The sequence below is a fragment of the Coregonus lavaretus genome (assembly GCF_964263955.1).
Source record: "Coregonus lavaretus genome assembly, chromosome: 28".
Classification (NCBI taxonomy): Eukaryota; Metazoa; Chordata; class Actinopteri; order Salmoniformes; family Salmonidae; genus Coregonus; species Coregonus lavaretus.
In genome coordinates, this window is record NC_140015.1 from 21,424,772 (window position 1) to 21,448,531 (window position 23,760).

Genomic DNA, 23,760 nt, shown 5'->3' on the forward strand with positions numbered 1-23,760 from the left:
TCTCTCTCACTCTCTCACTCATCTCACTCTTTCACTCATCTCTCACGTGTGCACTTGTCTGTAACCATTGCTCTGTACCTCCAATACCTGTATGATTACCCATGCTGTTGTTCCCCCCTTACAGAGCAGAGGACCACGCAGCAGGGCCAGGTGTACTTCCTCCACACCCAGACAGGAGTCAGCACATGGCACGACCCTCGAGTACCCAGGTATACCCACCACCACTGTCTGAACATACAGTGCCCAGGTATACCCACCACCACTGTCTGAACATACAGTGCCCAGGTATACCCACCACCACTGTCTGAACACACAGTGCCCAGGTATACCCACCACCACTGTCTGAACACAGTGTCCAGGTATACCCACCACCACTGTCTGAACACACAGTACCCAGGTACAGTGAGGGGAAAAAAGTATTTGATCCCCTGCTGATTTTGTACGTTTGCCCACTGACAAATAAATTATCAGTCTATAATTTTAATGGTAGGTTTATTTGAACAGTGAGAGACAGAATAACAACAACAAAATCCAGAAAAAAACATGTCAAAAATGTAATACATTTATTTGCATTTCAATGAGGGAAATACGTATTTGACCCCCTCTCAATCAGAAAGATTTCTGGCTCCCAGGTGTCTTTTATACAGGTAACAAGCTGAGATCTCAGTTTGTTACCTGTATAAAAGACACCTGTCCACAGAAGCAATCAATCAATCAATCAGATTCCAAACTCTCCACTATGGCCAAGACCAAAGAGCTCTCCAAGGATGTCAGGGACAAGATTGTAGACCTACACAAGGCTGGAATGGGCTACAAGACCATCTCCAAGCAGCTTGGTGAGAAGGTGACAACAGTTGGTGCGATTATTCGCAAATGGAAGAAACACAAAAGAACTGTCAATCTCCCTCGGCCTGGGGCTCCGTGAAAGATCTCACCTCGTGGAGTTGCAATGATCATGAGAACGGTGAGGAATCAGCCCAGAACTACACGGGAGGATCTTGTCAATGATCTCAAGGCAGCTGGGACCATAGTCACCAAGAAAACAATTGATAACACACTACACCGTGAAGGACTGAAATCCTGCAGCGGCCGCAAGGTCCCCCTGCTCAAGAAAGCACATATACAGGCCCGTCTGAAGTTTGCCAATGAACATTTGAATGATTCAGAGGAGAACTGGGTGAAAGTGTTGTGGTCAGATGAGACCAAAATGGAGCTCTTTGGCATCAACTCAACTCGCCGTGTTTGGAGGAGGAGGAATACTGCCTATGACCCCAAGAACACCATCCCCACCATCAAACATGGAGGTGGAAACATTATGCTTTGGGGGTGTTTTTCTGCTAAGGGGACAGGACAACTTCACCGCATCAAAGGGACGATGGACGGGGCCATGTACCGTCAAATCTTGGGGGAGAACCTCCTTCCCTCAGCCAGGGCATTGAAAATGGGTCGTGGATGGTTATTCCAGCATGACAATGACCCAAAACACACGGCCAAGGCAACAAAGGAGTGGCTCAGAAAGGTTCAGAACTTTTGTAAAACATCACAGTACGGTTGAAATATATATGGCAAATTGAAATCATATTTGGATGGTGTTAAGAGATAGATGGGAGGTATTGAATAGAGTTGAAGGATGGGACTAATAACAAATAACAACAAATAATAACAAAGATAGCTAATAATGTAAGCATACTGTGTCCATAATAAGTATATAGGTTGTATGTTGGGAGCTTTTGGGAAAGAGCACAGTTAGAAAGATATGGCATATAGAAGCAAACCGGATGGACATCAGGAAAATGATCGGAGAGGTTGAGAGTAGAAGAAGTTCAGGAGCAAAAAATATATATATATATATATATATATATATAATAGAATTATTGTAAAATTAACTCTGTCCATAAGGTGTAGATAGTAAGTATAGACCGGAAGTAGAGGCCTGGGCATTGTTGTTCACTAATTTACTCCAAGTAGGGAAAGGATGGTGGGGTTGAAAAGTAATAAAGGGGAGTATATATATAAAAAAACAACAACATGGGGGATTGGAAGTGATGCAGACAATTACATTGATAGAAGATACAATCTATCTGCAATATTAAGCTGATCCATTCCCCCCCCCCCCAAAAAAAAAATGAAGAAAAAAATTAATTAAATAAATAAATAAAAAACAAAGGAGTGGCTCAAGAAGAAGTACATTAAGGTCCTGGTGTGGCCTAGCCAGTCTCTAGACCTTAATCCCATAGAAAATCTGTGGAGGGAGCTGAAGGTTCGAGTTGCCAAACGTCAGCCTCGAAACCTTAATGACTTGGAGAAGATCTGCAAAGAGGAGTGGGACAACCTGGTGGCCAACTACAAGAAATGTCTGACCTCTGTGATTGCCAACAAGGGTTTTGCCACCAAGTACTAAGTCATGTTTTGCAGAGGGGTCAAATACTTATTTCCCTCATTAAAATGCAAATCAATTCATAACATTTTTGACATGCGTTTTTCTGGATTTTGTTGTTGTTATTCTGTCTCTCACTGTTCAAATAAACCTATCATTAAAATTATAGACTGATCATTTCTTTGTCAGTGGGCAAACGTACAAAATCAGCAGGGGATCAAATACTTTTTTCCCCTCACTGTATACCCACCACCACTGTCTGAACACACAGTACCCAGGTATACCCACCACCACTGTCTGAACACACAGTACCCAGGTATACCCACCACCACTGTCTGAACACACAGTACCCAGGTATACCCACCACCACTGTCTGAACACACAGTACCCAGGTATACCCACCACCATTGTCTGAATACACACATACTCTGTACACTATACCCAGTTCACTCATTAAGTATTTCCAACACAAATTATTTAAGGCTAATGACAAAAACAGGATAATCTGGGATGCCATAATGCAGTTTTATGCAGGTTTGGGTGAGGGCGTTGTTATATAAACCATCACCTACCCCCACCTATGTTTCTGTCATGGGATGGACAAACATTGGCTAGCTATCCTCAGGTTCGATTCCCGGGATCACACGTATATGAAATGAATGCACTCATGACTTTAAGCCACTTTGGATAAAAGCGTCTGCTAAATGGCATGTAAATGTCAATCACGGGAATCTGAAAGGATTCACAGCAGACACCTCTGGTATGACCTCTGCCTCGAGACTCTCAGCTCTCAGCACACAGCCTTCAGCCCTACTGTACATATGGCTCAGAGACTCCACTCACTCAGGCATGTGTGTCTTTATCGATTACCTCAGGCCCAAAGGAGAACACACATCAACACGTCAGTGTACTGGGAATAGAGTCAATAGAAAGAAATTCAGTGATTGAAAAATACCTAGACATTGCTGTTCTCTTGCCCCCTTGAAATATGTGTGATAGATGGTGTTTTTCTTGCACTTCCTGCTATCCTATTGGTCACGCCACACCCTGGTTGTGTGTGCAGCAGATGCTGGGCTGCCAAGCTCCCAGTGCTGAGAGGCTTGGTCATTTGGCTGGGCCTCAGTCCGGTAAGTCACTACCAGTGAAGTGGGGCTGCTGTAATTTCTTAAAGTTGTTCTCCACGGACAGCAAAAGGAGTCCAGCTGAAAGGATTGCATGGCAGCAATGAATAATTTAGACGGGAAGAAGAAAAATGGAATAAAAGTGATGTCATTTTGGAATCCTTTTCTCGCGCCTCTTTGTTTCCCGGTTACCGTCAGCCTTGAGGTTTGCGTCATACCTTGACTTTGATTGGTCTTACGTCTCATTCTTTCTTTGATTATTTTTCATCTTTCTTTTGTCTTTCTTTTCTGCCCTTCACCTCTGACTGTGTTGTGTATTTGTGGTTCCCAGAGACCTGAGTAATGTAAACTGTGAGGAGCTGGGCCCACTGCCCCCGGGCTGGGAGATCAGGAACACAGCCACCGGCCGGGTCTACTTTGTGGACCACAACAACCGCACCACGCAGTTCACAGACCCGCGCCTCTCCGCCAACCTGCATCTAGTCCTCAAGTGAGTATCGGGTTATACCAGTGCCACAAATTAAACATGGTCCAGAGCTACATAACAGCCCAGATTAAATGAGAAGTAGTTGAGGGAGAACTGTAATGTATGACTGGCTGGCTGTGTAACTGTTGTTTAACTGTTGTTTTGTTTTGTGTTCTGCAGCCCAAGCCCCAATGGTTCCCGTAGCGGCATCGAAATTCAGAATAGTCAGATCAGGTGAGGCCTTCTATTTCCCCCGTCTATTCTCTATTCTATGGCCGACCTCTATTTCTCCAACACTTGGTTCTGGGGAGACAGAACAGACTGCACACAGACAGACACACACAGATACACACAGACATATTGACTCCCCCACACAGGATGTTTTACAGGCGAGTCCAGTGCCAAGGTGTGTTAAACACCTGTTGGGGTTCAGCTATCAGAGCAGCCTTTCTCCTGTGCATACACTCTCCCTCACACACTCCCACACACAACCTCACCCATCCAGACACACACACACACACTGCACGCACAAGGCTGAATTCCACCGCCCTGCAGCAGTTTTGATCATGCAGGGGTTTTAGCACACAATCCGTCACAAAGCTGGTTTTGGCTCGACATCAGATAGCAATGTGGAAACCAAGACTGATGTGTCTGTGGCTGAGGAGCGTCTTACGTCCAGGATATGGAGCATAAATTTGATGCCCGAGTCAATGAATGAATTGTGTGTGTGTGTGTCTGTTGGTGCGTGCCTGTGTGTGTCGTGTCAGTGTGTGCATGCGTGCGCGCGCTTCAGAATTTCTCCTCGCAGCTGTTCAAACACAGGCCATGTAACGATAGCTGCAGCATTACCCGCAGTGCAGTGTAAAGGTGGAGCAGAGTACGGGCGGCTTCGGTGGGCCTCCTCCGTCTGACCTCATTCCTGTTCCGTGCCGGGAGAGGCGGAATGCATCGATGGAAAGATCTGGTGTTATTTTCCCCTGTTCTGACAGATCAAAGAACGTGTTTGGGACTTTGGTGCTTTTTCTTTTTCTGCGGTCCTCTGAAAATCTTATAAAAACCCAGGCTGGCACGCCATGTATGTTTGTAATGCAGGAATCTAGTCTTAAGCACAATAATGTCCAGATGTGTGAAAAGCAGTACACAGTGTTTCTCCTCTTTTAAAAAACACTGGTCCAATTATTATTTCACTTTAAAGTTGAGAATTAGAGTTTTCTAGGTTATTGATGTCTTTGTTTGAGAGGAATAATTGTATCGAAATGAGAGGCGTTTAAGCCGAGCCAAGAGCGGGTCTGTGGCCATTAGAATGATGTACGATGGGCCATGGGTCCAACCACATACCTTCCCTGGGTTCTGCTTTAAAGGGAGAAACCCTTGACTTTGACTTGGAGAACCTAAGGCTGCATTTACACAGGCAGCCCAATTCTGATATTTTTTCCTCTAATTGGTATTTTGACCAATCACATCAGATCTTTTTCGGAGCTGATCTGATTGGTCAAAAGACCAATGAATATATAAAAAATATCAGAATTGGGCTGCCTGTGTAAACGCAGCCGACGGGATCTCTAGGTGTGCGCTAATGTAACACGCATTGGGTGGTGGCTCAGAGGTTTGGAGCGTGCTAAGTCTGCTGGTTAGCAGAGGGCTCATGGGCTTGACCCAGACTTACTGGATCATCCTATCTGAGAATACCTTATCTGATTTTGTCCCCTCGCTGACCGCTGTGGAGCAGAGAAGCTGGACTCTGGCTGAGATGAGGGGTGGGAGTGACATTCCAACCAGCGACAAAACTCTGGAAAAGATATCAGAAGGCCTGCATGGTTTTCCATCAAGACATCTGCCTTTTATCAAGGCAAACGATTTCAGAAATTCTCACCCCTCATGCTGTCATCCCACAAAAATGTTTGATATATACATGTCCTTCAAGCTTATAGTTTATTACCCCTTTTATTTGCTAAAGACATTGCCTCAGCGAGCCACAATACGTTTTTGGTTAGACTCACCCTGTGATGTTGCAATCTCCTGACTCTAAGCCTGGTCACTGGACAATAGGTAACAAAATCCCTGTCTGGCCTTAAGACCTGGCTTCAGGTCTGCCCTCTGAACACTCAGAGGATCAGTTCCCAGGGGTCTAGCGTTCTCTAGCTTTACACTGAGTTCACTGTATTACTGTCTGAGCATATCATTACAGTGTCTTCAGCAGGTAACACACCACGCCATCTTACTCTCTTAAGAGATAAATAATGCGCACTAGTCAGTGTGTGTGTGACGGGCAGGAATGTTTGATTTATGCGTGAAAGTGGAGGGAGTGCTGCTCAGTGCCTCTCCTCTCCCTGTCTGAGATGTCCTCTCTGTTTGGGTGCTGTCCGGAGGCATCCCTTCCTGCCTCTCCCCTCTTTCCCTCCCTCCCTCTGTCTAGTCTGCAGGAAATAAAGGGATTGAGGAGGAGGACTGGAGTGCCCTATGGGGCCCTGTGGCTTTCTGGGATAGCAGGAAGTGGCCAATCCAGCTCAGCTAGACGAGGCCAAAGACAGTGGGAGCCTAGAGCAGTCACTCCTTAGAATAAGCTGTCACCATGTATTATGGTGTGTGTGTATATAAAGATCAGGATGACTGCTACATGACTATCAATTACTTCTGCTCAGTGTATGATCCTCCAAACAAATCTTTTTGAGAGCTGTGATTGGGTATTTGCCATATTTGATCACATTATACCTAATAAACGGTTGTTTGGTTTTGTATAGTACAGTGAATGGCAGGTGTTTAGTAGCTGTCCCAGACCGAAATAGATTTGCTAAGTTGTTAGAAATGACTGGATTTCAGTGGTTTTGGCCTATCCAATATTATATGATCCTGTACTTTTTGGGCTTAGGTAAATCCATTTAGTCCAGGATGGGTTGTTGCTCCATGATTCTCCTGTCACAGACTCTCTGCCCCCCTCTCACACTTATCCACACACTTAAGGCGTCAGCATGCTTCAGTTCAGCTGGCGGCTAGGCGAACCGAACGAGTGTGCTCACATACTCCTTTTAAAGACCTTTGCTTGAAAAATTAGAAAAAGTGGCAATAGTACTGTTTGTCCATTTTCAGACGCCGTAGCCAGTATACACTTCCTCAAAATAGTCAGAATTAATCTAAGATAACTCAAGAAATCTGTTATTAATTTAGATGTTTTTGCTGAGGAGATCTTAGTCACGCAATTTTACATCTAACTAAGATGTTTGGTGCAGTATTTCTAAATGAAAGAATGTGCATGAAAATGAGTCGTCTCTGGTTGAATGACAACAAAGACTTTACTGAAGAATCCCTACTGTTGACCAATCACCGACGAAGGGGCGTAGACTTCGTCTACTGACTTCGGCTTGCCTCAAGAAGACATTTTGTGTGCCCAAACAACCATGTCACAAAACGTCACAAAATGCCGTCGTAATAAATGCACAAACTCTTCCGAACTGTTTCAGCTGGGAAGCATGCAGACATCTTTACACACTCTGCCCATCTCTCTCACTCACACACACACACACACACACACTCTCTCTCTCTCTCTCGCACACACACACAACCCTTTGTGGCTGGCTGTACAGTCTGGTGTTTATAACCCTGCTCAGGGGGTGAGCGTGCCCACTACGCCCCACTAAAGTGCAAAAGGCCAGCATGCAAATAATCCTCCAGCGCTGGCACCATAACGGGCCTTTTGATTCTCTCTGTGTGTGTTTGTTTGTGTGTCTGAGCAGAAGAGCCTTCCACCAACCCTGCTGTGGTTCAGAAGTTCACTCTCAGGCCAGAGATTTGGGCAGGAGTAAAGGATCTCGTTCACTACCACCGCAGATCATATTCATTGCCTGTCTTTTGATTTGGAGGTTAACCTACTGCACTGACGTTTTATCACAGTTACAGCCACCCACTGAGGTGGTCTTCTTAGCTGTTAGGGACCCTACAGACCTTGGTTGTTCATTTATTGGTTTCCTATAGTCAGCAACACGTATACTCTTATGAAGGAACTTGCATTGAAATGTCACTCCTGTTAATAAACAAATAAATAACCTTTCTGAACAATTTAAGCTGACGACATGAGGTCTATGGACACCCTCATTGAACCCTCACTGCTCAGTGCAGAATGAGGCAGACACTGAATTTATTTGCTGAAGTCTCTTGCCGTGGCCACATATTGCTTCCCCCCTGTAGAACTGTCTATTTTCTCTCTGTCTGTGCCGTGCCATCTCTCTCTGTGAGACCACCGTGGGGCCAGCGCCAGCGCCAGGTGGGGGGTGGGGTGGGGTGGGGTGGGGTGGGGGGGGGTTGGCATGGCACACACCTGTGAGCTGGCAGAGCCCAGCACGGCAGGGGCCCACGGCCCAGTGGAGCAACCCACGAGGAGCGTCCGACAGGGCCGTTTGTATGGAGAGCTTGGCGGGGTGTGGAGGAAGGGTCACTGGCTGCACCTCACCTCCGTCCTGTTAACAGACCGACAATGTGGCTCCACGGACACATCACACCACCCTCTGGCTCTGCCCCCTCGTGTGTGAGTGTTCAGAAATACCACCTCCACCTATGTCTGTGGGCACATGGCAGCTTGTTTGACTTGATGTGCTTCCCAGATGACCTCAGTGTGTTTACCTCTCGTTCTCCAGTCAGCAAAAGGAGGGAGACAGAATTCCTGCCTGGCTGTATTTTGTAGGTTTTCTTTTTTTTTTGTGGTGGTTTACTTTTGTGTACCTGTACGTGTTGTTACGACCCCAAGTCTCAACAATGATTTTTCTCTCTCTCTCTCTCTCGCTATATATATATATCCCCAGCCGTCAGAACCAGCTGAAGGAGCAGGTCCATCAGGCACTGGTGTCTCCAGGTAATCTGCCAGAGGAGGCCGAGTGCCTCACGGTGCCCAAGTACAAGAGGGACCTGGTGCAGAAGCTGAAGATCCTTCGCCAGGAGCTGTCCCAGCAGCAGCCCCAGGCAGGTCACTGCCGCATGGAGGTGTCCCGCGAGGAGATCTTTGAGGTGAGACCGTCAAATTAGTGTTATACCCTCAGTTCTTAAACACAACCAGCATTATTGAGTCTTTAATTAGTATTACTGAAGAGGTTGACTATCCCGATCCTGAAGGAAAGCATCAACTCTGGACATTTTCCTCGCTGTCATTTACACCTGCAAAAGTTTATTATACCTGATATTTTACCTCACTTTCTAAACTCAGGCAATGATTTTCCCATCCTCTACTTCCCTCTCCTCTCAAGGTCGTTGCTCGTCATGTTTCTGTCACTGCATTATCCACCACGCTATTATCTATGATGTGTGAAGAGAGTATGTTCATATCCAAAGCAGACCTCTTGTTTGAAATAAGGCTTTTGTGAAGTGCACTCACTCCCCAGTGGGGGAGGTATTCTAGTTTGGGAGGTGTGGAGCCTCCTCAGAGCAACAACACCTGCAACAGACTACATGACCCTCGTTAAATATGTGATGGAATGTGCTGGAACATCCTTGTCTGTTAATCTGGAAGACATTTTTGTTGGCTGATCTCAACACGAAAGGGAGAGGGGGGTGGATTTTAAGGCTAGACATAACTTCATCGCTTTTCTGGACACGCCGAGCTGTTAGAAATACAGCTGTGTGGGCAAGTGTCAGCTGGTGGACTGTCAAGCTGTCTTAGTGTGTACATTCTATTAAAGATAAGAGGGCCTTATTTCTTTGGCGTCACTGCTGACACATCCTCAGTGTAACTGGAGGGCACAGTGGACCAGCTATGGGGAGAAAGCAGTGTTATTGTTCCACTCTTCTGTTCTGTCTGTTTATTATTATTATCCTCCCAATCCACTTTTAATGAGACTGTCCCCGACACTTAACTAGCTTGGGCCTGTGTCTGCAGCTCTGTGCATGTGGGGTGAACGCACCAACCCAGAGTGGCGTGTAATGATCCCAGACTCTTGAGTGCCAAGGGGAAAGTTTGTTACTAAAACACTGCTGTCTAATGTTCTACAGAAGCCCCCTCTGGCGAGGAACATGAGGAGTGTTTCTCATCATTGTTTCAGGACAGTTCCTTCTTCTCTTTGTTTTTTTTGTCTTCAGCTTGAAGCAATTTGGAATTGCACAGGTCTTTGGTCATTGGTTTGCATGTTTAGGACAGGCAGACAGGCCGGGCTTGTCCAGACTCACGCTCTGCATTCCTACCCCGCTTCCCATGAGCCACTGAGACTTGGACACTGGGGGGGGGGTGCAGTATTGAGACTCTCACGGGATCTCTTGGTGGAATGTGTCGCGTTGGGGAATGTCCTCTTATCACCCCCACCTCCTGATAATGCGCTTTGATTAAGGTTGGACTGGACACTCAGGTTACTTTGGCAGGGGAGGAGAGGGTGTACATCATCGCTAGGCAGGCAGGGGCCAGCCAGGCTGGTCCTAAATGACAGAGCACACAAATGTTTATTCTTTGGCTCGGTCCCCAGAGCCAGCGTCACTCACACAGACGTTACAGCGCAGATAGAGGCCTCCCTCTGGGCACAGGCCCTGGACTGTACAGTATATACCAGATGGTCTCTGGAAGTACTCAGTAGGTTTGGGGGTGCAGTCCTCCATCCCAGTCCCGTTCGTTACAAAGGTGTCTCTGTATGTGTTACAGGAGTCTTACCGCCAGGTGATGAAGATGAGGCCGAAGGACCTGTGGAAGAGACTGATGGTGAAGTTTAAAGGGGAGGAGGGGCTGGACTACGGAGGAGTGGCCAGGTAGGAATCCACAACAAAGCATAAGGAAAAAATAACAAATATGCATCATCATGGAACTAAGAAGATGTTTATTGTGTGTTAGAGAAGTACAGTGGGGAAAAAAAGTATTTAGTCAGCCACCAATTGTGCAAGTTCTCCCACTTAAAAAGATGAGAGAGGCCTGTAATTTTCATCATAGGTACACGTCAACTATGACAGACAAAATGAAGAAAAAAAATCCAGAAAATCACATTGTAGGATTTTTAATGAATTTATTTGCAAATTATGGTGGAAAATAAGTATTTGGTCAATAACAAAAGTTTTTCAATACTTTGTTATATACCCTTTGTTGGCAATGACACAGGTCAAACATTTTCTGTAAGTCTTCACAAGGTTTTCACACACTGTTGCTGGTATTTTGGCCCATTCCTCCATGCAGATCTCCTCTAGAGCAGTGATGTTTTGGGGCTGTCGCTGGGCAACACAGACTTTCAACTCCCTCCAAATATTTTCTATGGGGTTGAGATCTGGAGACTGGCTAGGCCACTCCAGGACCTTGAAATGCTTCTTACGAAGCCACTCCTTCGTTGCCCGGGCGGTGTGTTTGGGATCATTGTCATGCTGAAAGACCCAGCCACGTTTCATGTTCAATGCCCTTGCTGATGGAAGGAGGTTTTCACTAAAAATCTCACGATACATGGCCCCATTCATTCTTTCCTTTACACGGATCAGTCGTCCTGGTCCCTTTGCAGAAAAACAGCCCCAAAGCATGATGTTTCCACCCCCATGCTTCAAAGTAGGTATGGTGTTCTTTGGATGCAACTCAGCATTCTTTGTCCTCCAAACACGACGAGTTGAGTTTTTACCAAAAAGTTCTATTTTGGTTTCATCTGACCATATGACATTCTCCCAATCCTCTTCTGGATCATCCAAATGCACTCTAGCAAACTTCAGACGGGCCTGGACATGTACTGGCTTAAGCAGGGGGACACGTCTGGCACTGCGTAGTGCGTTACTGATGGTAGGCTTTGTTACTTTGGTCCCAGCTCTCTGCAGGTCATTCACTAGGTCCCCCCGTGTGGTTCTGGGATTTTTGCTCACCGTTCTTGTGATCATTTTGACCCCACGGGGTGAGATCTTGCGTGGAGCCCCAGATCGAGGGAGATTATCAGTGGTCTTGTATGTCTTCCATTTCCTAATAATTGCTCCCACAGTTGATTTCTTCAAACCAAGCTGCTTACCTATTGCAGATTCAATCTTCCCAGCCTGGTGCAGGTCTAGAATTTTGTTTCTGGTGTCCTTTGACAGCTCTTTGGTCTTGGCCATAGTGGAGTTTGGAGTGTGACTGTTTGAGGTTGTGGGCAGGTGTCTTTTATACTAATAACAAGTTCAAACAGGTGCCATTAATACAGGTAACGAGTGGAGGACAGAGGAGCCTCTTAAAGAAGAAGTTACATGTCTGTGAGAGCCAGGAATCTTGCTTGTTTGTAGGTGACCAAATAGTTATTTTCCACCATAATTTGCAAAAAAATTCATTAAAAATCCTACAATGTAATTTTCCGGATTTTTTTTTCTCAATTTGTCTGTCATAGTTGATGTGTACCTATGATGAAAATGACAGGCCTCTCTCATCTTTTTAAGTGGGAGAACTTGCACAATTGGTGGCTGACTAAATACTTTTTTTCCCCACTGTAAATGCACCAAGTCTGGAACCAACAGGACCCTGAACAGCTTCTACCCCAAGCCATAAGACTACTAACTAGTTAACCAAATAGCTACCTGGGCTATCTGCATTGACCCTCTTTGCACTAACTCTTTTGACTCATCACATACGCTGCTGTTACTGTTTATTATCTATCCTGTTTTGTAGTCACTTTATACCTAAATGAACATATATCCCTCAATTGCCTCGTACCCCTGCACATCGGCACTCAGTACTGGTAGCCCGCGTATACAGCTAAGTTTTCGTTACTCATTGTGTATTTATTCCTCGTGTTATTATTTGTTCTATATTTTTCTCTGTGCATTGTTGGAAGGGCCCGTAAGTACGCATTTTTACACACACACACACACAAGTAAGTCTACACCTGTTGTTTAGGAAGCATGTGACAAATAACGTTTGATTTGATTTTGATTTGAATGCCAACATCTGCTGAAATAAGGTTGTCCCCCAAGTGGTAATATTGATTTAAAGCACCCAATCTGAGCATTATACATCTGCTTTTTAAATTGTCATGGAGCATTCACTTTCTGAAATTGATGTTCCCTGCCTTGAAAAAATATTGAATGGACCAAGAGATTTCACAATGGATGTTCTCATCGTCTGTCTCTCTCTTTATCTGTCCCTCTCTGTGTCTCCTGTGTGTACAGGGAGTGGCTGTATCTGCTGTCCCATGAGATGCTGAATCCGTACTACGGCCTGTTCCAGTATTCCCGCGATGACATCTACACCCTGCAGATTAACCCCGACTCGGCCGTCAACCCGGTGAGTCAGAGGCCCAGACGCCGCCGCCAGCCCACCCCGCTGTGATGTGAAAGACGAGGTCACACGGACCGCTCATCTGCTCTAGTCTTGCACAATCTCTCTCTCTCTCTCTCTCTCTCTCTCTCTCTCCTCTGCCTATTTGTTTGGCCCTGCACCTATCAACTGTTCTCATGCTAGATCCTAGAGCTCCTGGACACTGGTGATGAGTTAGGCAACTCTTTATCTGCGGTGTTGAGACTCTTTACTGCCTCTATAGCATTTGGTTGTTAAATCCATCATAAGGGAAATATTTTACAACGGCAAATCGTTTGGATGCTGCTGCTCACCTTTTGAGTCTTAACCTTTGTTAGGATTACGTACTGCAATAAATTCCCAGCTGTAAGAACAACAGGTATTTATTATTTACCAAGGGCCCAATACTAACTTGAGCCATGCGTGAGGAAATCTGATTTATTGCGCAAATCTCCCAACGACATCAATCAGAGCATGTGAGCGGAGTGGAGCGTGAGCGGAGTGGAGCGGGAGCGAGCGTGGAGCGGGAGCGAGCGTGGAGCGGGAGCGAGCGTGGAGCGGGAGCGAGCGTGGAGCGCGAGCGGGCGGATTTTGGACAGAGCGCAGAGCGGCATTTTTAAAAGGACAGAGCGTCGCCCTATGTCCCGCTCCAATTTCGCTCCGCTCACACCACGGGTCTGAAGCATGCTCAAGCCTGACCCAGAATCCATCTGTGTCTTGCACAGTCATCAACGGTAGACTATTTTCAGTCAAAACTCGGCTCAATAATGGAGTTCACCAAGTACTTCAAAAAGGAAAATGAGAAATCATACAGGTGTACTATTAATATAAAACTAACTAACAATGATAATGTGGTACAAGAAAAATAGGGGAGCGATGCAAACTGCGTTGAGCGGAGGGGTGAATAGCTCCGTGAGCGAGGAGCTGAGATTCTCACCGCTCCACTCCGCTCATATGCTCTGACATCAATGCATGACTTAAGAAAACGTTTGAGTTGCATGCATGCATCTTAAGTTAGGATTCTGCCTTGAGTTGCTAAATCTTGGTAATTCTCCGAAGACTGGGAGATGCAATGTTAAATTGATGTACTATGTAGTGTTTAAGAGGACTAAAGGTGTTTCTGTCCACCTCCCCAGGAGCACCTGTCCTACTTCCACTTTGTGGGTCGTATTATGGGCATGGCGGTGTTCCACGGCCACTACATAGACGGGGGCTTCACCCTGCCCTTCTACAAACAGCTGCTGGGGAAACCCATCACCCTGGACGACATGGAGTCAGTCGACCCAGACCTCCACAACAGCCTCGTCTGGATCCTGTGAGTAGAAAGGAAATCGGAACAACATCCTCACACAGACCAAGATGCGCTCACAGAGATTAACATGATTTTTAATTGTGATAGTTTGTAATAGCTCATTATATTTTCATAGGGTAATAATTTGGTGTATGTGAACTATAACATATACTGGTGTACTTTTAAAGTCCCTAAACCACTCATGATCATGTAGCTACACATGATGAGCTCTTCAGCTGTACTTTGATCCATACAACATTAACATTCCCCCTCCCCCAGCACCATCTGTCTCTAACCCCCCTGTCCGTCTCTCTGTCTCTCTCACCTCTCAGGGACAATGACATCACAGGGGTGTTGGACCACACCTTCTGTGTGGAGCACAATGCCTACGGGGAGATCATCCAGCACGAACTCAAACCCAATGGCAAAATCATCCAGGTCACCCAGGACACCAAGAAGGAGTATGTCAGGTGAGTACTCCCCCACTGCCCCTCCTCACCACACAGGAAAAGGTTTGTGCTAGCAGTCGACAGTCAAGCCCAGTAGGGAGGAGATACTGTTTGGATATCAGATTAGCTTAGCTGCATGTGACCAGCTACAGTTAACTGACCTAGGATCAGTGAGTACAGTACATGTGAAGAGGCTCAGAACCATGCTGATGTGAAGGCAAAGCCTTGATGTTCCAGTATGAATCATCGATCTCTGACTCTCTCTTTCTCTCTCCCTCCAGACTGTATGTGAACTGGCGTTTCCTGCGAGGCATCGAGGCTCAGTTCCTGGCCCTGCAGAAGGGCTTCAACGAGGTCATCTCCCAGCACCTCCTCAAGGCCTTCGACGAGAAAGAGCTGGAGGTATGAATGAGACACATCCCCCAGACTAGCAGTACTTAGCTTCACTGTCCATTCTTTAAAAAATGGCTACATTCTCCATCCACAAGTGGACATCATCATTTTCCCCATCCATTTTCTCCCTACAGTTTCCCTTTGACTTTCATTTCACATTCTTTCCCTCTCTCCACCCCAGCTCATAGTATGTGGCCTGGGTAAGATCGACATCAACGACTGGAAGTCCAACACGCGGCTGAAGCACTGCACCCCCGACACCAACATCGTCAAGTGGTTCTGGAAGGCCGTGGAGTCGTACGATGAGGAGCGCCGGGCCAGGTTGCTGCAGTTTGTCACCGGCTCCTCCAGGGTCCCTCTGCAAGGCTTCAAAGCCCTCCAAGGTACCCTCACATCACTCACCCTCCTGGGACATACATAGCTAGGTTCTCAGTGTTTCACTGCACTTCACTGGTGGAGTTGCTTGCTAGCTAGCCCTTGTCCACCCCCTATAGGCATGTAATATTGATTGTTATGATGGCTTATAACGTTTGTTATGACAGCCTAACAAATGTTTATGCCAGAGGGAGATGGGTGAGCGTTGTTTGTATTCTACTCTACTGTACCCCGAGTCAGCTCAGCAGGCCTTGAGTGAGAGCAGGGCCTCAGAGTGTGTTGTTGTTGCCTGAGCTGAACCCTCTGTGCAGAGCAGGCTGAGCAGAGTCCAGTGGTTTAGTGGGTCCAGTCTGGCAGACAGGATGCCCAGAGAGCACCCTGGCGTGCGGAACACACTGTGATCCACTGCTCTTCCTGTCTGACATGCCGCTTCACGCCACTCTTCCACCTTACATAACAGGACCATCACTGCTTCTGGTCTAAATACCAGGGTCCGCGTAGGCCAACGACAACATACACAAACCCAGTGCTCTTAGTGCCCACACTTGGCGCCGCTGAGTGCTGAGCAAGCTGTCCAGTACAGTACTGTCTTTTGTGTGTGAGTGAAGTGTGCTCTGCCCTTGTGCTTCACAGTAACTCTGTTGATATGTTACAGGTGCTGCAGGCCCACGACTCTTCACCATCCACCAGATCGATGCCAGCTCCAACAACCTGCCCAAAGCCCACACCTGGTGAGTGTCTGCTCTGACCCTGCAGCTTGCCCTCCAGGCACAATGTATGCCTTTGTCAAAGCTGGGAAGGGCACTTTGATATATCAATATCATGGTTTAGGTTTCCACCCATGTATTTGTTAACCATGAACATAGAGAATGCTCAAGTCTCTTTTGCCCTCTCTTTGTTCAGCTTCAACCGGATCGATATTCCTCCCTACGAGCACTATGACAAGCTGTATGACAAGCTGCTCACTGCAATCGAGGAGACGTGTGGCTTTGCTGTGGAGTGAGACGCTGCTGACGCAGGGGTCGGCAACAACAAGGAGTGGAGGAACTCGACCATGGTCAGACACCACCATCCAGTTCACCCAGGGGAGGGGGGCGTCTGCGGTCCAGTGGCCCAAGGACTCTCTCACCCACAATAGGGGCATGTGGCCAGGCCGAGGGGGGGAGGCAGAGGAGACAGAGCGAGCGGTCTCATCTGTCTAGGGGTTTCCCCTCATCCCCCACCCCTCTTTTAAAAAAGAATATTTTCAGCTGCTAATAACTCAGACTATTTACTAACTTGTGGAACCTGCAAAAGTGGCTGGCTCTTTTTTAATTTTTTTTATATGTTCAGTTTTAGCATTCTAAAAATAGACATTATTCCATGTAGCAAAGCACCATCTTACCAAGCAGAACATGAAGTCCACACCTAAACAAAACAATGGCCACATAAACAAGACTGGTATCACTGGTTTGATGGAGTACAGTGTTACCCACGGTTACCAACAACACTGAATGGTGCTTGGTATGTTTGGAGGCAGGGAATGAAGGGAGCATGAAGGCTCCTTAGCACCCCCTGGTGACTGAGTCCTCTTCTACCACTGAGGCCTTTCGTGGGGCATCTATCTTCACTCAGAGGCTGGACTTTGGAGCACATGTTCAGAACTTCACTTTATGGAGACAGACATGCAGGTCCCCACTGTCAACGACCCTCTCCAAAGAAAGCAGGGGCCTCTAGTTTTCAGGCGCTGCCTAGCAACCAGCGCTCCATTCCCAGAAACCAGTGTCTGACATCTAAGCTTGTTTGAAAATTAAATAAATAGCTTGAATTGTGTTATTTTTATATAATGGGAAAATGAAAATGAAACACTAAAATTATATATAATATATATAATTTATTTCTGTTATATTTCAGAAAGCTTTTGCAATTATAAAAAAAAAAAAAAAAATGTTTTAAATACTCAGTGTTACTGTTTAAATTATAGACAATTTGTGAAAACAGAGTTAAGCTTGAATGAGGTTCACTTAGATTGCTGTGGGTGAAATAGCCTCTTTCCTACACTGTAAGTAGAGAGGTGGTCTTAAGGGTGGGTTGTCTTTAATACACACTGTCCTCTGAGTGCCATAGTACTTTTGACTGAATATTTTCAACTATTTAGATATTAACCTGACCATTTTAAATTACAGTGACATCATCCAGTAAGTTCATGTGGTGGGGCATGTAAGATTAGTTCCATAGGCCTTTCTCATGATTGTTTCTTCATGGTGATCTGCTCTGTCCCCACAAAAGAATGGCTAAGAGTCCCTGCGACCCTGATGCATTTTGTTAAGTAAAGATTACACATGTTTGAGATCTTTTGTAAATGCTACTCTTGTCATTTTGGCAAATAACTACTACTACCTTCCGGTTATGGTCTTCTGGTGCTAAATACAGCAGCAGTTTGCTAATTTCTTTAAAGATATTGGCAACCAGTCTCATACCTGGGGCTGAAATGGGTGCATAGCAAACTACATACAAAAAGTTGCAATGAATTGAACAAACATCACTCAGACCTCAAGCCACATTCTCAGGAGATGTCATATTATTTGGGAGCAGACGTGGTCAGATACAAAACTTTTCCTCTAATGGTTGAATGTCTTCTACAGTACATTATGTTGAGCGGCTAAAAGTCCACAGTTGTCATATGTAATGTAACCCAACAGTAGACATTAACATGTGATTGTTGGTTTTCTATATCTCCATATTGGCTATAATTGAAATCTGAATGAATGAGATGAACCCCCTAATTCTACTCACCTGAATTTAGCTCTCCAAGTATGGATTTGGGGTTGAACATATTTATTTTCTACTCATTCAAACAAATTGTTTAATGTTTTCTTTTTTTTTTTTAAGGCTGCCTGTCTAGCAATCTATGACCATGGACTGTTCTTAAAGTTAGCATACATTGAAAATGAATTGCTCATCTTTTTCTTTTATAGAGGTGTATGCAAAGTGAAGTGTCCTCGGATGGTGCTTTGTACAGTAATAGGATATTGTTCATATATGTGGATCACACAACCTGTAATTTATCTTTAACTTAAGTTTTTTTTTTATGCACACATATAGAACTATTTGTCGCCTTATGTAATAGGTGACTATCTATTAACCAGATAGGTTATGGACTGATTGATTTTATATGTAAACATATTCATTTACTTTAAAATTCACAAAAAGATCCCTCTACAGTCTGTTTCTTACATGAAATCTCTGCATTACTCCATAGCTGCCTCCCTGAAGAATGGAACTTTTGAATAACAAGTCAAATTTGAGATGCAGCTTTTTGTTGCTTCATTTTTTTGCATGATCCACTAGCAGGACTATATCTCTTATAGCTGACTGATGCAATTAGATGTACTTAACACTATACTTTTTGTAAGAGTATTTTATTTTTGTTTGTAATTAGTTCTAATTAAACTTGCCTTTGTCTAATGATATGAGATCTGTGGCTGTGCCTTGTCTTTTGTCTGTGTATGTGAGAGGTTTTGGGGGGCTTTCAAAGGATTTGGGGTGAATTTCGCTATTGTGAAGACAAAACACCTGCAGTTTTTTAAATTGTATTTTAGCCTGGGTATTTTGGGTTGCATCTTATATAACTCCTCAAATCAAATTGTATTAGTCGCGTACACATATTTAGCAGATGTTATCGCAGGTGCAGCTAAATGCTTATGTTTCTAGCTCCAACAGTGCAGTATACCTAACAATACACACAAATCCCCAAAATAAGAAAGAAATTAAGGAATATCAGAGCGAACAATGTTAGTCCGGAGAATTAATATACAGCTCTGGAAAAAATTAAGAGACCACTGCAAAAATATAAGTTTCTCTGGTTTTACAATTTATAGGTATGTGTTTTGGTGAAATTAACATTTTTGTTTTATTCTATAAACTACTGACAACATTTCTCCCAAATTCCAAATAAAAATATTGTCATTTAAAGCATTTATTTGCAGAAAATGACAACTGGTCAAAATAACAAAAAAAATGCAGTGTTGTCAGACCTCGAATAATGCAAAGAAAATAAATTAATGTTCATTTTTAAACAATACAATACTAATGTTTTAACTAAGGAAGAGTTCAGAAATTAATATTTGGTGGAATAACCCTGATTTTCAATCACAGCTTTCATGCGTCTTGGCATGCTCTCCACCAGTCTTTCACATTGATGTTGGGTGACTTTATGCCATTCCTGGCGCAAAAATTCAAGCAGCTCGGCTTTGTTTGATGGCTTGTGACCATCCATCTTCCTCTTGATCACATTCCAGAAGTTTTCAATGGGGTTCAGGTCTGGAGATTGGCTGGCCATGACAGGGTCTTGATCTGGTGGTCCTCCATCCACACCTTGATTGACCTGGCTGTGTGGCATGGCACATTGTCCTGCTGGAAAAAACAATCCTCAGAGTTGGGGAACAATGTCAGAGCAAAAGGAAGTAAGTTTTCTTCCAGGACAACCTTGTATGTGGCTTGATTCATGTGTCCTTCACAAAGACAATTCTGCCCGATTCCAGCATTGCTGAAGCACCCCCATATCATCACCGATCCTCCACCAAATTTCACAGTGGGTGCGAGACACTGTGGCTTGTAGGCCTCTCCAGGTCTCTGTCTAACCATTAGATGACCAGGTGTTGGGCAAAGCTGAAAGTTGGACTCATCAGAGAAGATGACCTTACTCCAGTCCTCTACGGCCCAATCCTAATGGTCTTTTGCAAACCTCAGCCTGGCTCTTTGCGTCTCATTGATGAAGGGCTTTTTTCTAGCTTTGCACGACTTCAGCCCTGCCCCTAGGAGCCTTTTTCGAACCGTCCTCGCCGTGCACTTCACACCAGCTGCCGTTTGCCATTCTTTTTGTAGGTCACTTGATGTCATCCTACGGTTGTTGAGTGACATTCGAATGAGTTGGCGGTCATCCCGGTCAGTAGAGAGTCATTTTTGCCCTCTGCCGGTCTGTAGCTTTGTTGTTTGTTGAGGTGTGCCTGTGTTGGAATTCAACAGACACTGGAATGCAATGGCTGTCATACATGTAGAGATGCTGATTTAAGAAATATTTGCAGTGGTCTCTTAATTTTTTCCAGAGCATGAATCAAGCCACATACAAGGTTGTCCTGGAAGAAAACTTGCTTCCTTTTGCTCTGACATTGTTCCCCAACTCTGAGGATTGTTTTTTCCAGCAGGACAATGTGCCATGCCACACAGCCAGGTCAATCAAGGTGTGGATGGAGGACCTCCAGACCTGAACCCCATTGAAAACTTCTGGAATGTGATCAAGAGGAAGATGGATGGTCACAAGCCATCAAACAAAGCCGAGCTGCTTGAATTGTTGCGCCAGGAGTGGCATAAAGTCACCCAACATCAATGTGAAAGACTGGTGGAGAGCATGCCAAGACGCATGAAAGCTGTGATTGAAAATCAGGGTTGTTCCACCAAATATTGATTTCTGAACTCTTCCTAAGTTAAAACATTAGTATTGTGTTGTTTAAAAATGAACATGAACTTATTTTCTTTGCATTATTCGAGGTCTGACAACACTGCATCTTTTTTGTTATTTTGACCAGTTGTCATTTTCTGTGGTCCTCTGTAGCTCAGATGGTAGAGCACGGCGCTTGTAACGCCAAGGTAGTGGGTTCGATCCCCGGGACCACCCATACACAAAAATGTATGCACGCATGACTGTAAGTCGCTTTGGATAAAAGCGTCTGCTAAATGGCATATTATTATTATTATTATTATTATTATATTCTGCAAATAAATGCTCTAAATGACAATATTTTGTTTGGGAGAAATGTTGTCAGTAGTTTATAGAAAAAAACAAAAATGTTATTTTTACCCAAACACATACAGTTGAAGTCGGAAGTTTACATACACATAGGTTGGAGTCATTAAAACTAGTTTTTCAACCACTCCACAAATTACTTGTTAACAAACTATAGTTTCGGCAAGTCGGTTAGGACATCTACTTTGTGCATGACACAAGTAATTTTTCCAACAATTGTTTACAGACAGATTATTTCACTTATAATTCACTGTATCACAATTCCAGTGGGTCAGAAGTATACATACACTAAGTTGACTGTGCCTTTAAACAGCTTGGAAAATTCCAGAAAATGATGTCATAGCTTTAGAAGCTTCTGATAGGCTAATTGACATCATTTGAGTCAATTGGATGTGTACCTGTGGATGTATTTCAAGGCCTACCTTCAAACTCAGTGCCTCTTTGCTTGACATCATGGGAAAATCAAAAGAAATCAGCCAAGACCTCAGGAAAAAAATTGTAGACCTCCACAAGTCTGGTTCATCCTTGGGAGCAATTTCCAAATGCCTGAAGGTACCACGTTCATCTGTACAAACAATAGTACGCAAGTATAAACACCATGGGACCACGCAGCCATCATACCGCTCAGGAAGGAGACGCGTTCTGTCTCCTAGAGATGAATGTACTTTGGTGCGAAAAGTGCAAATCAATCCCAGAACAACAGCAAAGGACCTTGTGAAGATGCTGGAGGAAACGGGTACGAAAGTGTCTATATCCACAGTAAAACTAGTCCTATATTGACATAACCTGAAAGGCAGTTCAGCAAGGAAGAAGCCACTGCTCCAAAACCGCCATAAAAAAGCCAGACTACGGTTTGCAACTGCACATGGGGACAAAGATCGTACTTTTTAGAGAAATGTCCTCTGGTCTGATGAAACAAAAATAGAACTGTTTGGCCATAATGACCATCGTTATGTTTGGAGGAAAAGGGGGATGGCTTGCAAGCCGAAGAACACCATCCCAACCATGAAGCATGGGGGTGGCAGTATCATGCTGTGGGGATGCTTTGCTGCAGGAGGGACTGGTGCACTTCACAAAATAGATGGCATCATGAGGAAGGAAAATGATGTGGATATATTGAAGCAACATCTCAAGACATCAGTCAGGAAGTTAAAGCTTGGTCGCAAATGGGTCTTCCAAATGGACAATGACCCCAAGCATACTTCTAAAGTTGTGGCAAAATGGCTTAAGGACAACAAAGTCAAGGTATTGGAGTGGCCATCACAAAGCCCTGACCTCAATCCTATAGAACATTTGTGGGCAGAACTGAAAAAGCGTGTGCGAGCAAGGAGGCCTTCAAACCTGACTCAGTTACACCAACTCTGTCAGGAGGAATGTGCCAAAATTCACCCAACTTATTGTGGGAAGCTTGTGGAAGGCTACCCAAAACGTTTGACCCAAGTTAAACAATTTAATGGCAATGCTACCAAATACTAATTGAGTGTATGTAAACTTCTGACCCACTGGGAATGTGATGAAAGAAATAAAAGCTTAAATAAATAGTTCTCTCTGCTATTATTCTGACATTTCACATTCTTAAAATAAAGTGGTGATCCTAACTGACCTAAGACAGGGAATTTTTACTAGGATTAAATGACAGGAATTGTGAAAAACTGAGTTTAAATGTATTTGGCTAAGGTGTATGTAAACTTCCGACTTCAACTGTACTTATAAATAGTAAAACCAGAGAAACTGATAATTTTGCAGTGGTCTCTTACTTTTTTCCAGAGCTATATACAGTGGGGAGAACAAGTATTTGATACATTTACGTCATTTAGCAGACGCTCTTATCCAGAGCGACTTACAGTTAGTGAATACATATTTTTATAAATTTTATTTTTTTCATACTGGTCCCCCGTGGGAATCGAACCCACAACCCTGGCGTTGCAAACGCCATGCTCTATCAACTGAGCTACATCCCTGCCGGCCATTCCCTCCCCTACCCTGGACAACGCCGATTTTGCAGGTTTTCCTACTTACAAAGCATGTAGAGGTCTGTAATTTTTATCATAGGTACACTTCAACTGTAAGAGACGGAATCAAAAATCCAGAAGATCACATTGTATGATTTTTAAGTAATGAATTTGCATTTTATTGCATGACATAAGTATTTGATACATCAGAAAAGCAGAACTTAATATTTGGTACAGAAACCTTTGTTTGCAATTACAGAGATCATACGTTTCCTGTAGGTCTTAACCAGGTTTGCACACACTGCAGCAGGGATTTTGGCCCACTCCTCCATACAGACCTTCTCCAGATCCTTCAGGTTTC

At 44.5% G+C, this 23,760-nt stretch overlaps 1 protein-coding gene across 1 annotated transcript in view; it reads left to right on the forward strand.

The window, feature by feature from the left end:
- LOC311104039 (E3 ubiquitin-protein ligase SMURF2) overlaps positions 1-19,119 on the forward strand; it is a 76,709-nt gene extending 57,590 nt beyond the window's left edge. Inside the window, exons 9-20 of the mRNA XM_084145692.1 lie at positions 125-209; positions 3,830-3,988; positions 4,145-4,198; positions 8,758-8,959; positions 10,575-10,678; positions 13,028-13,142; positions 14,291-14,469; positions 14,778-14,915; positions 15,176-15,296; positions 15,469-15,670; positions 16,318-16,393; positions 16,566-19,119. Coding sequence (XP_084001818.1) covers positions 125-209; positions 3,830-3,988; positions 4,145-4,198; positions 8,758-8,959; positions 10,575-10,678; positions 13,028-13,142; positions 14,291-14,469; positions 14,778-14,915; positions 15,176-15,296; positions 15,469-15,670; positions 16,318-16,393; positions 16,566-16,665 — 1,535 coding nt within the window. The 3' untranslated portion in view covers positions 16,666-19,119. The remainder of the gene's footprint in view (positions 1-124; positions 210-3,829; positions 3,989-4,144; positions 4,199-8,757; positions 8,960-10,574; positions 10,679-13,027; positions 13,143-14,290; positions 14,470-14,777; positions 14,916-15,175; positions 15,297-15,468; positions 15,671-16,317; positions 16,394-16,565) is intronic.
- Positions 19,120-23,760: the final 4,641 nt, after the last annotated feature.